Source organism: Primulina huaijiensis, chromosome 2, assembly GCF_012295235.1.
Source record: "Primulina huaijiensis isolate GDHJ02 chromosome 2, ASM1229523v2, whole genome shotgun sequence".
In the NCBI taxonomy this organism is placed as follows: domain Eukaryota; kingdom Viridiplantae; phylum Streptophyta; class Magnoliopsida; order Lamiales; family Gesneriaceae; genus Primulina; species Primulina huaijiensis.
This window is the reverse complement of record NC_133307.1, coordinates 27064371-27081117: the sequence shown is the minus strand read 5'-3', so window position 1 is coordinate 27081117 and position 16747 is coordinate 27064371. Positions and strand designations below refer to the sequence as shown.

Sequence of the window (16747 nt, the reverse complement as noted above, 5' to 3'; positions counted from 1 at the left end):
AAAAATGAACAAACTTGCAGAGAAATCACAAAAATGAACTCTGCCATATTCCACACAAGTCCATAAATATGTGCCCTTGCAGGGTAATCACATAAATAACATAAACAAGATGGTTAATATTTATAACACTCCCATTTATGTTACTCATAAATTACACTCCAATTAATATATAAAATTTACTCATAAAAATGGAGCGTGTGTAAAAAATGAAAAAATAGAGTATAAATAACACCATTAAAGTGTAGATACATGATTCGATTAAACAATAGCCTGGGCAAATCAAAATTTGGCTTCGGTTTGACGATAGATTAGAACTTTCATACCACGAGTCAAACTATGTTTATCTGTTTCGATTTGAAAACCATGTAATTTCGGGCATAGCGCCACATTTATTATTTACGCCCCTGATAATAGCATATTTCTAGAGTAAAATTTAAGGCAATATATACCTTACACGCTTCAGAAATATGATCTAGAAAAAGTAACTTGCTCTACTCAACAAAATCAAATAATGGAAAAGGAAAGTTCATACATGAGCGTGTATTTTTCTAACACCAAAGTGTATCAACTCCTTTTGCTTTCTGCCTCAAGGAAAAGCTATCATCTCAAAGCATTGCCAACACACTGGAATTTGAACTTCTAAAAACATGAAAACAATCAGAGGAAAAAAAGCTAATGAAGAACTTTCACCGAGATTTGATTATTGAGACAAAACCCTCGGTTCTTTGTGATATACGCATGCGCAGCTAATGTCTGAGACGAGAAGCGCACAAGTACTGTTTTAACAAGGCCTCGGAGTGTTGATCTGCAGCAATAACAAGAAAATTATATCCAAGAAAAGTTTGAAAAGGAGAGATGTGCAGCCAATGAAGTAACAAATTTTTATGTGTTTTTCTCCTCATGGAACAAGATTGAGATTCCAGTATTAACCTGGGAGGCATTGAAATGGAAGATGAATCACACTGGCAACCAGAAAGGAAGCGTTCGACATCATCAGGCAGTGCAGTGCTAGGGATTCCCTGAAGCAAAATCTTTTGTTTTTGTTTTTAAATTAATCATCAGTTGTGTGAGTATCTTGTCATAGTAACAGTAATTGAGTTATATATTTAGTCATGGAATTTGGTTGATCTTTTTAAAATGTATCATACCGCTTTTCCATCATAAGGAGCAATAGCATCCCATTGAGCTCTGTCGCCCTGGAACCAGGTTCACAAAGGAATAAAAAATCGAAGAAATATAGAATGCAATAGATGAAGTTGCAAAAATATGAAAGCATTTACCCTTGCCAGAGTAAACAAATGACCCTTCCGATTGATTGCCCTTATAGCAGAGTCATAAGCTGATGGAGAGGAGAACTCAACCATCCTACAACAGGCCAATAGTATAGCGGTAACTTATTATTTCAATCCCTTCGTTCATAAAATGATTTTTATGTAAAGATGTGTTTCCTAAGAGGACATATATTAAATTTTACAAGCGCACTTAAATCAAGAAACCATGTTTGAGAAAAAATTCTTAGCGCCTTTGTTGGGAATTGCCAATTGTGGGTGAGAAAATAGTGTAAAGCTGCTACTCAAGGGCCCAGCTACAAAGTCTAAATGGAACTAGATATTTATTTTTCAAACAAAACAAAAGACAAGAACAAGGATAATGCATTGTACACTCAACAGACATAAAAATCTATGAAGAACTTTACCATCTTTCTTCGTTTCAAAGTTCAAATCTTTTCTCGCAGAACAAGGAAAGGAGAATATTTACATTGACAATGGAAGATAACTGCGATTGTATTCAACTTTGAGCTTGTCAGGACTCAAGTCACTTTCATCGAGCATATTGATAATATCATTCTTGGTTGTATACTTTGTGATACTAGTTATTCTCCCATAAATCAAACCTGAAAAAAGCAGCTATTATGTCATCAACACGTCAACCAAGACAAATCAACTCAAAAGATAATTTAGCATATCCAAATGCGAATCAAAGAAATTGTTGGTAATTTGTTTGTACAATGACATCAATTTTTAGCTGCAAGTCAATCAGACGCAGCTTAACATAAATTTACAGCTCAACTAAAGTTCATCTAACCTCTTCTTACCACCAATCACTTCAAATTTTTATCCCTTTCCTACTACATTAATTTGTGACCCAATAAGCACAATTAGACTAATGAATCGATGATTGGTTTATCAGGGAAACTATATCCAGCAATAAGTTAAAAGAAAAACATCCAACATCGAGCAATCGTAAAACCCTAAACCCCAAATTCAGAAAGAGTATAACATCACAACACATTAACTATTGGGGGTGACATAAAAATAAAATGAAAAAAATTGGACCTCGGGGTGGATTTAGAAACTGATCAATAGAGGGACCCTGGCTCGGCTCGGTGGAATCGGTGGAGAAAAGCTTCGGCGAGATGGAAAAAATCTGCGGCGCAGCTCGGATTTGACGAGCCACATTGATCACACGGATCCATTTCGCGGCGGCTTGTCTGAGTAAACTCATTTTTGTTCGAATTTTTGGAGCAACGAGCACTGAAAATACACGAAGAAAGCTGGGGTTTTGAAAAATGTCCAGCACGCCTGAAAAATGAATTACAATCTGACCCCTAAAACATTGGTAATTATAATCTATCCCTTATTTTTCTTATAAATTGATTTGTGGACAGGATGGTTACCGCTACCGGATCTTCGTCAATTCAGAACTGGGATTTAAGAATTTCAATAATCACATATATGCTGGGTTTTTTTTTAAAAAAATAATTTAATTTTAAAAAAAATTTCAAAAATAATGTAAAAAAAAACATTTTCAAAACTACTGTAATCCGCGCTTACGGAGCGCGGACGCTACTCACGTGGAGCAGTGTCCGGGCTTCGTAAGCACGGACGTCGGTCCACGTTATCGACGGAATATTTTAGCGACGGAATATATATAAAAACCGTCGCTAATTAGCGACGGTTTCTTAAACCGTCGGTAAAATTGAATCAGCGACGGATTATAAACCGTTACTAATTTTAGCGACGGTTTTTGAACCGTCGCTGAATGCCAAAATACATGCCCCTTCACACGCCACGCATAATTGTATCAACAGCGTGCACATGTACGTCGCGGATAATTTTGAATTTTCAACGGCTTGCAACTTTGCAGCGTAAAAGTCATTTTTGTTGTAGTGAAGATAGAGAAAAAAAGAGATAAAAAGTTCATCAAAAAATAAGTTTTTCAGGAACCTCTACTATTCAACCTAGTTTTTTCAGTGACTCGGGGATGGCTGACTTTGGTTTGTTTGGTCAGCAGGATTTTAAGACTCCGTCTTGGTCGAACATACACAGTTTTACAAATTTGCTTAATGTTGGTCCGCAGCATCTTATACATGACATTCAACCACATAATTATGTTGAGGAAAATGAACATTCAATTGAGATATCCCAGTCTTGATGAATTTCTTGTTTGTTTTTTCTCTGTCTTCACTACAACAAAAATAGCTTTTTGCAGCGTATATTGCACGCTGCAAAGTTGCAAGCCATTGAAAGTTCAAAATTATCTGCGGCGTACATGTGCACACTGTTGATACAATTATGCGTGGCGTGTGAAGGGGCATGTATTTTGGCATTTAGCGACGGTTCAAAAAACGTCGCTAATCAGCGACGGTTTATGAACTGTCGCTGATTCCTTACAGCGACGGTGTATAATCCGTCGCTGATTCAATTTTACCGACGGTTTAAATAACCGTCGCTAAGTAACGACGATTTTTATATATATTCCGTCCCTAAAATTTCTGTCGATACGTGGACCAGCGCCCGTACTTACGAAGCGCGGACACTGCTCCACGTGAGCAGCGTCTGCGTTCCGTAAGCGCGGATTATGATAGTTTTGAAAATGTTTTTTTTCCACATTATTTTGGAAAAAAAATTTAAAATTAAATTATTTTTAAAAAAAACCCCATATATGCTTCGCATAAGCATGTTTTAATTACGATGGGAAAAGTAGAGGTATGTTCGGTTTTATTTGTTTTGTTATGAGAAAGCTATTTTCCAATAAATATTTGTCGAAAACCGTACTAAACAATACGATGTAACAAAGATTTCATATATATANGCCGCCAAGGCCATTAATCTCATTCTTGCTAGTGTAGAGTTTCCATCGTAAAGACTTCGAAATGTCATGAGAATGGTCGTTGGTGATCGCATGTTCTTCCTCATCCCTAGCCAATTTTGTATCCCATCCCAAATGCTCTTAGAAATATGGCAAACAAAGTATAAGTGCAACACCGATTCTTCTGCCAGCCGACACAGTACACAACATTTGTCATTCACAAAAACCAGTCTGTCTCAAGTAAGAAGTTTATTGTGGGCAAGTAACCACAAGATGAATCGATGTTTGGAGAGAACATAAGTATTAGACAATAGAGGTTTCCATGGCCACTTTTCTATAGCATGCACGAAGAAATCGTATGCTCGAGACAAGCCTCCAAAATTACCAAACTAACTAACCAATTGAGCAATAGCAGCTTCCACTGATCCACTACGGTGTACCAAATCATCTCGAATGGACAAGATTTGTTTGATCAATGGTGAGTCTTCTTTGTGCCATGTCCAATTCCATACATCTCAAAACAACTGTAATTATAATTCACCCATCTAATTCAAAGACTATCATTCTTGTCATGAATTTTCCATAAGGTCTTAGCTATCAACGCACGATCCGACGCTTTCAATAAGTTCGAGCCCTCCATCTGCTAACGGTTTACACAACATATCCCAAGCAATATGTGGATACCCCATTCCACTATGTGATGTAGGAGCAGTCGAATTGGTTGATAAATGGTTATATGTACTTCTTATTAGTCATTTTCGTTGAATATAAATGGATGTTTTTAGTTATAAGATTCTATTGTACGGTTATTTTTGCTTGGTCTGGACAAGAAGTGTGACAAAATCCGACATTTTCAGAGTCAGATCGTATCGAAACTAATTCAACTTAGTTGAGTAAGACTCGTTATAATAGTAAGTTATAATGTGTGTGTGTTATATTCCGGTAGTATCTTGGATTTCATGAATTGTACGTACAAATTATATGTAATACAATGGTGCATTTTCTGGGAAAATTTCTAAATAGAATTATATCATCGCTACTTTTCCAACTGAGACGAGACGAAACATAAAAAAATGGTAAATGAACATTTGAGTAAGCAACTTGAAGTTTCATAAATACGAAGATTCGAGGAAATGTACTCATCGTGTAATATCTGCGAGAGTGTTTCTTTAGTCTCACAAAAAATACTCTTTTTTAACTATCGAAAATATTCTCCTCAAATTACAAAATTATTTCATTTTCATTTGATAAGAAACTCCATAAAATATTTTATAGTAAATTTGTAACTCGTCATAACTATCATAATTTAATCAATTTTTCAGTTTTTAAAATTACTAAAATATTTCTGTATGTATATTTAGACTTTTATAATTTTTTGTAGATGATCAATATAAAAACAAACAATAAATTTAAAATAATAAAGATTTTTTAATAAAAATACTTTTTTATATGCGAAGAGTTCGGCCGTATTTTTAAGCGATCAGTTTGTTTAGAACAAAACACCCAAACCTATGTTACGTTGTGTTTGGTACAACCTTAACAACGAACCGCACAAACGCCGAAGACCGTTGAAAAACGCGCGAACCAGATTCTGTGCTCTCCCGATTACTCGTTCTTCAAGCTAGCTTTTGATCTGCCTGGGGAAATACGAATTTCTCCGATCGAAAGCGGTTTGATAATTGATATTGATTGCTTTCTCTTTGATCGGAGGCGGCGAAGATTCTGTGCATATGGCTAGGGTTCGTCGTCTGTTGCTTTTTCTATGTTCGATTATTCTCAGCTGCTTTCCAGGTGAATTTATTTTGAAATTTTTATGTGATAATCGGCATTTGAATGTGAGAAAAATTGATTTAATTTTGTGCTTGAAGGTGGTAATTTGTGTGAAGAGTGGTTCTTTGAAATAAAAATTAATAATTTACGAGTCCAATAGATTGTTAGGATTTGCGAGTTGTGTGCTAAAGCTGATTGAAATGTTTGAGATTATGATGGAATCACAGAGAGTGAAGATCTATTCGGGGAACAGTTTGTTTGCCAGTTTTTTTTTAATGAATTGCTGAGTGTTAGCCACCGAAAGAGCTGAATATTTTGGATTTTGAATTTCGATCCTTGTTTTTGTAACCAACCAAGAGTTCTTGAGATGATTCTCACTAGTGTTATGTTGATATCATGAAGTTATTCATGTGAGTTGATGGTAATTTTTTCATTCTCTCGCTTTGTGTTGGTTGTCTTCAGTGTTGATACCGGCTGCAGTAGTTACACTTGATTCTATCGAGATATTTACAACCCATGAATGGCTTCCCATGAAGCCAGCAGTCTACTTTCGGTGCAATGGGGAGAACAGGACAGTTTTACCAGACGTGAAGGAAAAGCATGTAGTCTACACATTTAAAGGTGTGGAGTCTTGGCAGGTAAAGTAATGAATATGATTCTTAAAAAATGGTTTGCGAGGTTTAAGGGAATGGGAAGGTGTAAAATTCTAGTCCATGATCTCTCTTGTGGTTGCAGTTTGATGATTGTTTTGTTGTGAATTATATGCGGGAAAAACCTGTAGCAGTATCTTAAAAAAAATTAGACATATTGTTAACTCGGTTAAAATGCTCTTGTTGAAGAACTGGAGAGGTAGTGCATACAGTATAATGTTTTCTTAGCTGTCAATTTGACTCATTCTCTGTTTTCATGGAATTACTGCTGATGGTTCATCTATTATTTTTGCTAAATAGAATAAGCATCTTGTCCTCAAACGGTTCTTTTCATGTTTTTGGTCTTTTCCATCTTCCATTATCCATAAATTAAAGCTTCCAATATCTACTCTTTTGTGATAGTCACATGAAATAAGCAGTTCTGCTAAAGAATTTCTTCCCGAGTTTTGGTGACCTTGATTATATTGTACATGTATCTCTCAATGCCTCATTTTCTCCAATTTGGTTACTGACGCTAAGTTTAGAAATTTGCACGTTGTATCAATCATCAAATGGTTTATCTGGTGCAAATGGAATGTGCACCTTTGGATGCAAAATTGAACATGCTTTTTTTCTTTCCAGCCTCTGACAGAACTTCCTGGTATAAAGTGTAAACGATGTGGATTCTATGAGAAGGATGCTTTATCAGATGATACATTCGACGAGTGGGAATTTTGTGCTTCTGATTTCACTAAGCCTGATGGCAAATATACTCATTTCAAAGACAAAGAACTCAATGCAACATTTCTGTGTCCAGAATGTACCCCTCATGGAAATGGTGCGTCTTGAATCAAATGTTTAGTTAACCTGTTATCGACACAATCATATCAATATATCATTTTGCAATCAAATAAATTGTTGGTTTGAACGTTTGTCTGCCAGTTTCAGATAATTCCTCCAGGCCGAAAGAAGATTCAACTGGGATGCATTGGGCTGTAACTGCGGCTATTATTGCTGTAGTTTCTTCTGTGAGTGTCGCTGGCTTGGTAGCCGCATACAAATACTGGCAGAAAAGAAAGAGGCAGCAAGAGCAGGCACGGTTCCTCAGACTTTTTGAAGAAACAGATGATATCGAAGATGAATTGGGTATCGGCCCTCTTAGCCATGTTGTCTGATATTACACTTAATCCCGCATTCTGGCACCTCAGTTCATTTGTAAAGAGTAATATAGTCAACTGCAGAGGAACATTTCTTGTACTTAGTTTGGGAGCATAGGTATGTATAATGAATTTGGCCTTTTTTTGTTGATATGTTTTTACATAGACGAATATATATATAACGCTATATATCGATATCGTACCGAAATTTCAGTAAGCCGTACAATTTGGTGTAACGAAATTTTTTTTATAATATCGATATAAATTTTTTTATACAGTAATTTTTGGTACCATATGCGGTATTTAATTTCGATATTGTACGGTACGTTATACACTCCTAACCTCTTGATCAAATATACACACGCACTGCTTAGCAATTTTATATTTACGATATTTTTATGGTAATAATATTTTGTAATATGCATGTTCACTGAACTATATATAAGATTGAAACAAATTCTCTTCTAGATAAATTTGACTCCGTATCCAAGTGAACTACATGTCATAATAGAGATTGGTTTCAGGAAAATATTAAACATTATATATAATTATGAAAAAGAACGATTTTGTTCATCTAAAAATATATACAATGGATGATATCAATTCTAAACTATAAGGCTACGTTTGGTTGAGGATAAAATTATGAAATAATTAAGAGATAAATGATAAAAAGAATGATTGAAGTAGAAATATAATATATAATGATAAAATAATATTATATTTGGTATGATTGTTAAGAATGAAATAATTAAGAATCTTTTGATGAATTGACAAAATTGCCCTTTTACTTTTGCGGCAGCGGTCGGCCGGCGGTGTGGTGGCCGGCGACAGGGGCGATCGGTCGATCGGCCGGCGACTGCGGCGGTTGTCGGCGGCGGGGGCGGTTGGTCGGTCGGCCGGCGGTCAGCTGACCAGAGGAGGAGTGGTCGGCCGGCGGCTGCGGAGGTTGTCGGCGGCGGGGGTGGTCGGTGGAGGAAAGTGGTGGTGAGTTTGAATATAGGAGAAATATAAAATTGGAAAAATAGGATGAATTAGAGTAAGATAAATAATCCTAGAGAGTGAGGAAATATAACTTAATCATTTATAAGAGGGATTCACTTGGTTAAGTAAAAAACAATAAACCCACATAATCCCTCGTACCAAACGCCCCCTAAGACTCGTATGCTTTATATATCATATAAGAAAAATAGCGAATTCATCCTCTCTAAGTTCTCATATTTTAGATTTCAATCTTCAAATAGTTAAAATTTTGTTTTGACACCGTAGCTTTTTTTTTTGTTTTCGATCCATTTTGTCTAAATGCTGATGTGTTAGCCGAAACTGTAGATATCATACTGAAAATTGTTGATGATACTAGAAAATGTTTACGTCTTCGACGTACGTCAACATATGTAAAAAAAAAAATCAATTTACAGGATCAAAACCTAATTTTGATCATACTTATATATAAAAAAGCAGGTCTCTTGTGAGACGGTCTCACAAATCTTTATCTATGAGACGGATCAACCCTACCGATATTCACAAATATAATAAGTAATAATCTTAGCATAAAAATTAATATTTTTTCATGGATGACTCAAATAAGAGATCTGTCTCATCAAATACGATCCATGAGACCGTCTCACACAAGATTTCGTCAATTTAGAAAATCATACACACACACGCGAAATTTGGTCAACTTTATATGAGCCCAAAATATAATGTTAGTTGTACTCATCATAGATACAAATTTCTCATGGCCATAAAAATTACGAAGATTTATACATTTTACAATCTATATTATGAACTTATGGAGTTCTCAAAATTTGACTTTCTCACTATATTTATAAAACGACAAATCTTTAAAAAAATCTAGTTACTCAACTTAATATTAAATTATTTAACATCGAAGGCAATTGAATCCACGCACCTTCGATCCATTTTTTTTTTTACCTTCTCTTGTTTTTGCTTCCAATCAACAAAGCAAAGTAAAACAAAACTCTGAAGAAGAATCCTAAAGCCACAATAATCCACAAGCAATTCCATTTGCTTATATCAGTAACTCCAGCTTGTTTCAATATATCTGCACCAGTCGTCAAGCATGTTGAACTCGTGATCTTGATTCCCAGAGATTTGCTCATGGATTGCAGCAGCTTCAGCTTCAAAGAATCAGGAAGATTCTTCAATGGTGAATTATCAAAAACCTGAATGCCCCTCACAAAACACTTGTTCGGATCCGCGAATTCGTTTTGCAGCACTCCTTGATACGGGTACTTCACTAAAGAAGCATAGTGGAACCAAATCCAGTACGGTGGAATTCGATCTCGCGATATGAAGAAGCCGCTGAATAGCAAGAAGTAGGCTAAGATTGCTACGACAACCGTGTAAGCCATCATCACGTTGGTCACGATTCCTGAAAGGAATGTTACGAATGAGCTTCCGGCCCAGAAGGAGGCTAAGATGAATGTGAAGAAGAAGAGGAATCCGGGCATGCCACCGGATAGTCCCACTGCCCAATACGTGGTGACAGCGAACGTCAGGGATAGGAGCACCAGAGCTGGAATGGAGATTATTGCGTGAGAAAGAACGTAGGAAGAACGACGGTATGCATTGTAAGCTGTTTCTCTCATGAAAATGTATCTTTCGAGGAGAAAGATCGGGATAGCTTCCGCGCATGTGTAGAAGGTCGTGGACATGGCGAAGGCGAAAAAACCTAATCTTTCTTGAACACCTTTTGGTGTATTATCGAGGCGCCAGAAAATGGTGGCTAGTATGATTCCAGTGACAAGAACTGCAGCAAATCGAACTCCGAACAGCTCAGGAGCTCGTCTAGAATTCGTGATTGATCGTTTTGCTATGACGATTATTTCTTTCCAGATGGGGTTTGCAAATAATGGGACTGAGGATGAGAGGTTTGAGCTCACATTTGTGGCTCCAGAAACCAGTTTCCCCATTGAAATGCTTGCACTTATGGCTTCCTTGAGTGATATTTTTGGCCAATTAGAGTTCATGCATGGAGGGTTCCTCTTCTTTTGCCATTCTTTATTGAAATCCACCAGATTCTTGGTTCCTCCTGAGATTCCTTCGAGCTCTCGGATGTAATCAAGAGCAAATTCAGTTTTATCATCATTTAAAGGGATCGGTTTCCCAAATTCTTCAAAGAATTGAGGGAGAATCCTTGGAGATCCGCTATACACTGTTTGTCCACAAGACAGAATGATCAGACGGTCTAATAAACTCAGAATCCTGTAACTTGGCTGATGAATCGACATAATAACGATGCTTCCACTTTGTGCGATTCTCTGCAGTACTTTCACCACCATGTAAGCACTTGTGGAGTCAAGACCTGATGTGGGCTCATCAAGAAACAGGAGGATAGGGTCATGAATTATGTCCGTTCCGATTGAAACTCGACGCCTCTCGCCTCCTGACACCCCTCGGTGGCCCTCATCTCCGATCACAGTCCTCGCAGCGGTACGAAGGCCTAATTGATCGATCAGAGCTTCAACTCTAGCTCTCTTTCTTGACTTGGAAATGGTTCCTGGAAGCCTGAATTCTGCTGAAAACATTAGGGTTTCTTCAACAGTCAACATGGGAAACAGCAAGTCATCTTGCATAACATACGCTGATATTACTTTCCGAAGCTTGGATTCCAAAACTTCACCATTCAAAGTAATTGTTCCTTTGAGGCTTTCTCGAGCTATACGATCAGCCAACGCATCGATCAGGGTTGATTTCCCCGACCCACTCGCCCCAAGAACCGCCATGATCTCGCCTTCCCTCGCCTCACCGGAGATCTCGTTTAGTAAAACTTTCATCCGTGATTTGTCCTCCAACGAGTTCCCAGACAAAGATTCATGAGCAATCGTAGGATCACTCCTGCTAAAAAATTCGGGAACGATTCGGCGACGCTCTTTTACGCTATACGTGAGGTTATGAAAGGAAAGAAAGAAGGGTAATGAAGCAGGCTGGAAAATAGGTTCTTGTACATTAAGAACTTGGTGTGAAGACTCCATTGTTGAGTCTTCTACATGCTGAAAAAGCTCGCCGAGCCTATTTGATCGGATTTGCTCCGGTTTTCGGGTTGAAAATTCTTGGAGCTCCATGGCTTGTTTAGGGCAAAAAAATGGCTGGTCACTGGCCACAGAAGAACAATTATCATGTTCATTTATAGGCATTAGAGCTTTCTTGTTGTATTTGGCCTCAATTATAGGAAAAAGAGTGGATTGTGTTGCCCTATTCACATTTGTACCCAGTAACAAGAAAACTATTAAGCATATATATTCTCTGTTTGCTTTTGTATGTATGATTCATAGGTTTTGGGTCAAAATCATACGTTTTATATGTATGCATAAGTGATTCAGTTTTGGTGGGTTGTTTCGTGAAGTTTTGAAAGTTGTGTGGGCTCAATATTAGGTGAGAAGTTGCACTGTTTCCACACACACACATACATGCATACATACATATATTGATTGGTTGCTAACTTAAATTTGTACATCAATAAACTTTCAAAAAAATCTGAAACTTTTTTTACTTTTAATCGAGCTTTTAGCCAGGTAACATCTTTGGAGTCCCTAACATTTTAAAGTATAATATATTTTTTTTTGGTGTGATATCATATAGAATAAATTACGTGTATGAATTAAAATTATAAGGTATCGTAAAATACTAAAATAACTTATGCAATGGCTAGGGTACAAACTTAATTCTTAAATAAACATATATATATATATATATACACACAAACATATAATATACATATGCATACATGCATGCATGCATGTCTTTGTATATATTGGTCAAGTTTTGAAAGGGTAGCTACCGAACATCACCTTTCTGGCTACTACCAAGTCTACCATGGAGGTTTCTTCAAACATGCATATTTCATCAACAATATGGGAATACAATTTACCTAATAACCAACCGTTTACATTGTCATACTTTGTGACGTTATGTGAACCCTTGAGCTAAAATGTAGAACGGAACAAATTATATATTTGATGTCGGGGGAAATTGCTTCTTTCGTCATTTATGTTTAGCTCTTTGCGATTTGCGTTTGCTGTGTAATTATAATTGAGTTTTAATCTTGTATTTTTATTTTTTTACAAATTTTGTCTCTTATTTTGCAATTTTAGTATGTTTTTAGTGAAAGTGCTTATGTGCATAGTCACTGGACACATTAACATTACGTGATTAGAAAATTAATGACTGAAACTACAAACGCAGATATAACGAATTAAAACTAAAATTTAATAACATAAAGAAGCAAAATATAAAGGACAAATAACAATTTCAGATGCATGGGTGCAGACCTTTAAAAATCAATATATACATACATGCATGCATACACAAACACACAAATATATGATATCCAAAATTTTCTAGTCACTACAACATGTTAATTTACATGTATTATCGATGTTGTTGGCCGTAAGCCGACTCCAATATCGAAAAGCCGGGGCCAATACACATATGTGTACTTCCACCATTTAGTAAAATGTATTAAGATTTATTATAAAATATAAAAGGAAATTTTTTTCAAAAAAATCGTGCTGGGAGTACGTTGTTTTAGATAAGGTTTTTGTCTCCTAATCATTAGGCAAATTTTGGTTCTAATGTAAAAAAATTATTTGATTTGTTGTCTAACATTGCTGATATGTCCGACAATTTTGACCCTCCGAGTTAAATTTAAAATTCTAGCAAAGAGAATAATAAATAAAGGAAAAAAAATCAATTTATCATATTATAATCAAAATTTGACCAACTAAATGACCAAATAGACTTACAGATCCAATTATATAAATTTTCAAAAATAAAAAATAAAAATTATGCTAAGGATATTAATATACACGCCCTATCCAGCCAAAATTCTCAGGAAGTTTCCATACTAATACACCTTAAAACCCTAGCTTTCTATTATCAAAAAAAAAAAAAAAAAAAAACCTAGCTTACTTGAGTTCCAAGTAGCCTAATTAAGATATATATGTTGATTTTTCTAAGTGCAAAAATGTGGTGACCAAAGTTTCCTAATTTGTTGTCTATTTATTTAAGTTCAATATATTATTCAATTTACAACAGTATATAGTTTTCGTGTGGATTTGAAGTTACAGCAGGTAGGATGTTCATCTGCTGTCCACCTTTTGCTTTTTGTTGGTATGGGCTACCTAATTATATCTTAATATGTAGTAGGAACCTATACCTCAATGCCTCATATCAATAAAATTTGTACTATTTCATTAAAATGAAAAAAAATGATTAAATTTTTTAATGTATTTTTTCTGTTAATCTATGCATAATTTCTTTTTTAAAAATTAATTACTCTCTGAGCTAAGTTTCTACGCTCGTGTTCAACCATTAATGTAGGAAAAATTGCAAAAATTTCATATAAGTTGGTCTATTTTTTTTTTAAAGTCTTGTGAATCGTCAAAATTTAGTTGTTATAACATAATAATTCAAGTTTTTTTTTTTTAAAACCAATTGATTTTAAGACCAATTTTTCTATGATTTATAAGAAAAAAGCGAAAATAGGCAAAATAGCAATAAATTTTTGTAAGTCTTTAATTTTGTATAGTAAGTAGAAGTAAATGAAATTTTATTTTTATAGCTCGCGAACATATTTGAATATTTCGATCCGAGATTAAAGTTGAACCTTGATAGAATTCGGTCGTTAAAATTTGGTAATATTCAAATCGGTTCGATTCATTTATACTCTAGGTTTGATATTAAAATCGAAAACGTGTCCAAATTTACAACATCTTGAAAGACAATGGGAACAAAATCTGTAAATTCAAAGGAAATCTTCTATGCTCTGTTTATATTCATGATCAGAATTAATCTATATATGCCAGATCACTTGTTTTTATTTCAAATCTTATGAACTTAGTTAACCTGAATAATATATAACATTAAAATGTTAATTTTCCAAAATAGTGAGTATGCATCATTTTCTGGTAAAAGCGATCGGTCTCTTTAGCATAATTAAACCATCAAAAACTCCCCTTTGACCTGCCCCGCCATCAATATTACAATTTGATGTCCATATATCTAGTTTATGCTAAATTTTTTTTACAATTTCGGAAAAAATAAAATGATTATAGTAAGTTGTTCTTAGTATATAAAGTTATTTTTATTTTTGTGCAATTGGTTTAATTTTTTCCATAATTTTAATTTTCATATTGATATATCAATTATATTTATCGTCACGTCACCAATATTAATTGTCATGTTAGCATGCTATGGAGAAAATCATGCTAATTAATATAAAGGAATAAAAAAACAAATAATTATAACCTAAACCTAGCAATTATAAGTACAAACTTTTTGACTAATTTTGTTTCTTTCTTAGTAATATTTTTAAATTATTTCAAGTCGCAAAATTTGAACATACGTGGTAATATTTATTTAAAATTTAGATAGTAAAAGACCCTTCGCCGGCAAATTAATTACTACCCTTTACGTCAAGTTCCTTAAAGTCTATCTTTTACTACGTACGTATATATATGTTTTACACTCAATCATAAATAAAAATAATCGTGGCGATGTTCTTAGCTGTCTTTGTCCATTTTATCACTAAAACACTTCAACGATTTTCTTTTCCATTTTTTATTTTTATCTTTTGGTGGAGTGCAATTCAGCAAGTTTCCCAATTAATGTAGTATCGACACAAATCAATTTTTTTTTAAAAAAAAACAAAAAACAAAATCAATCGAATTTTACGCATATTGTATAAAATTTTAATAATACTTATTAGAATTGTTCCATTTTTTTCCAATATCTCATACGTATGATCTTTTATGCATAATTTTTTAAAATTTTTTTGAGTATGTTTNATTATCCAGTAGTGATGTAACACTTATATTAAAACGCGATTTTAATGTCAAACTAGTCATGTGCTGCCCATATGTAGATGCATGTGGCGGTTGCGTGACAAGAAACGTGTTTTACTTTTTATTTTTTTTCCCCTTAAATTCTTCTTGGGAATTTTTTTTAGTTGATATTTTCACCGATATTTTATCAAACTAATAATATAAAAAGAGTGTAAACACCATAGACTTTACAAAATAACCTAAAATATATTATCTTACTTCAATAATTATTCCAATTAATTATAATTTTTTTTGTAAAATCTATATTAAAACTTTAAACTTAAAATATAATATCTAATTTTTTTAGACAAAAATTAATTAATATTAAAACTTACATGAACTAGTTTTTACGCACAACGCATGAAGTGATTATTAGCAGGTGTTAAAGAATCGAGGTGGACTTTTTGAGTAGTTGAAAAAATATTTGATTTGAATTCAAATTATCATATTATAACATGTTCGAACTTTTTTCTATCTGAACTCGAGCTTAAGTTATTTTGTTGGATATCTTGTGAGTGCTTCACGAGTTTTAATATTTCATTATTATAATATAACAATATATTAAATAAATATTTAGAGCCTTTTGAATATTTATTTATAAACAATAGTTCGAATAGCTCACAAACATGTTCGAATTTTTTGAGCAGAACTTGAACTCGAGTTTTGATTCGAACCGATTTCGAGCTAAACAATTTAAGTTCGAGTTTCAAATATAATTCGAGTTTTTTTTTGCCTGAAAAACTTGTATCACTTTTATTAAGGATAATCATTCATGGATACAATATTAACCAATCAAGAAGGAAAATCTCCATTTACCCAACAGAAAGGTGTTGGAGAAGAAAAAACAAATTGTGTTAAAGTGTGTGCAACAAGATTAGTCGAGCGTCGCATATGCTTGAGGCTAAGAACTCTTTGTTCCACGACCATATTTTTGATCTCCTGAGCACAAGAGCCAATATAACCAAAATCTAGCGATGGATCCATGACTGCTTTCACGGCCATCTGAGAGTCAGAGAAAACTTGGACGTTGGAGAAGCCGCTTTCCCTTAACTGATCTAATCCCATCTTTAAAGCTATAAGTTCCGCATGTACCACAGATAGTGGTTTCTCAATTCGACGCCCAAACGCAAGTATTAAGTTCCCGTCGGAGTTCCGGAGTACTCCTGCAACACCAAAAGAATTCTGTTGATCCCTGAAGGCGGCATCCACATCAAGTCGGAGTTGTCCCATCGGGGGTGGGTGCCAGACCCTTGGT

At 34.7% G+C, this 16747-nt stretch overlaps 4 protein-coding genes across 5 annotated transcripts; 1 reads left to right on the top strand and 3 right to left on the bottom strand.

Annotated features, from left to right (window-relative positions):
• Positions 1-509: 509 nt before the first annotated feature.
• LOC140971155 (uncharacterized) lies at positions 510-2619 on the bottom strand. The gene is made up of 6 exons (XM_073433257.1): positions 2337-2619; positions 1759-1894; positions 1281-1365; positions 1149-1196; positions 931-1031; positions 510-805 (listed from the first exon to the last, which is right to left on the bottom strand). The coding sequence occupies exons 1-6, from the start codon at positions 2503-2505 to the stop codon at positions 673-675; spliced, it is 672 nt and encodes a 223-aa protein (XP_073289358.1). The 5' UTR covers positions 2506-2619; the 3' UTR covers positions 510-672.
• Positions 2620-5576: 2957 nt separating this feature from the next.
• On the top strand, positions 5577-7821 carry LOC140971153 (uncharacterized). 2 transcript variants are annotated; one of them, XM_073433254.1, is made up of 4 exons: positions 5577-5883; positions 6325-6500; positions 7134-7329; positions 7440-7821. In XM_073433254.1, exons 1-4 carry the CDS (start codon positions 5823-5825, stop codon positions 7664-7666), a joined length of 660 nt encoding a protein of 219 aa, XP_073289355.1. In that variant the 5' UTR covers positions 5577-5822; the 3' UTR covers positions 7667-7821. The 2 variants fall into 2 exon arrangements, with proteins under 2 accessions (XP_073289355.1, XP_073289354.1); XM_073433253.1 differs by having other exon boundaries at positions 5582-5883; positions 7434-7821.
• Positions 7822-9369: 1548 nt separating this feature from the next.
• Positions 9370-11903, bottom strand: LOC140971151 (ABC transporter G family member 6-like). The gene has a single exon (XM_073433252.1). The coding sequence runs from the start codon at positions 11803-11805 to the stop codon at positions 9577-9579; it is 2229 nt and encodes a 742-aa protein (XP_073289353.1). The 5' UTR covers positions 11806-11903; the 3' UTR covers positions 9370-9576.
• A 4381-nt stretch (positions 11904-16284) lies between these two features.
• LOC140958049 (uncharacterized) lies at positions 16285-16722 on the bottom strand. Its single transcript, XM_073415450.1, has one exon. The coding sequence runs from the start codon at positions 16720-16722 to the stop codon at positions 16285-16287; it is 438 nt and encodes a 145-aa protein (XP_073271551.1).
• Between the last annotated feature and the right edge of the window lie 25 nt (positions 16723-16747).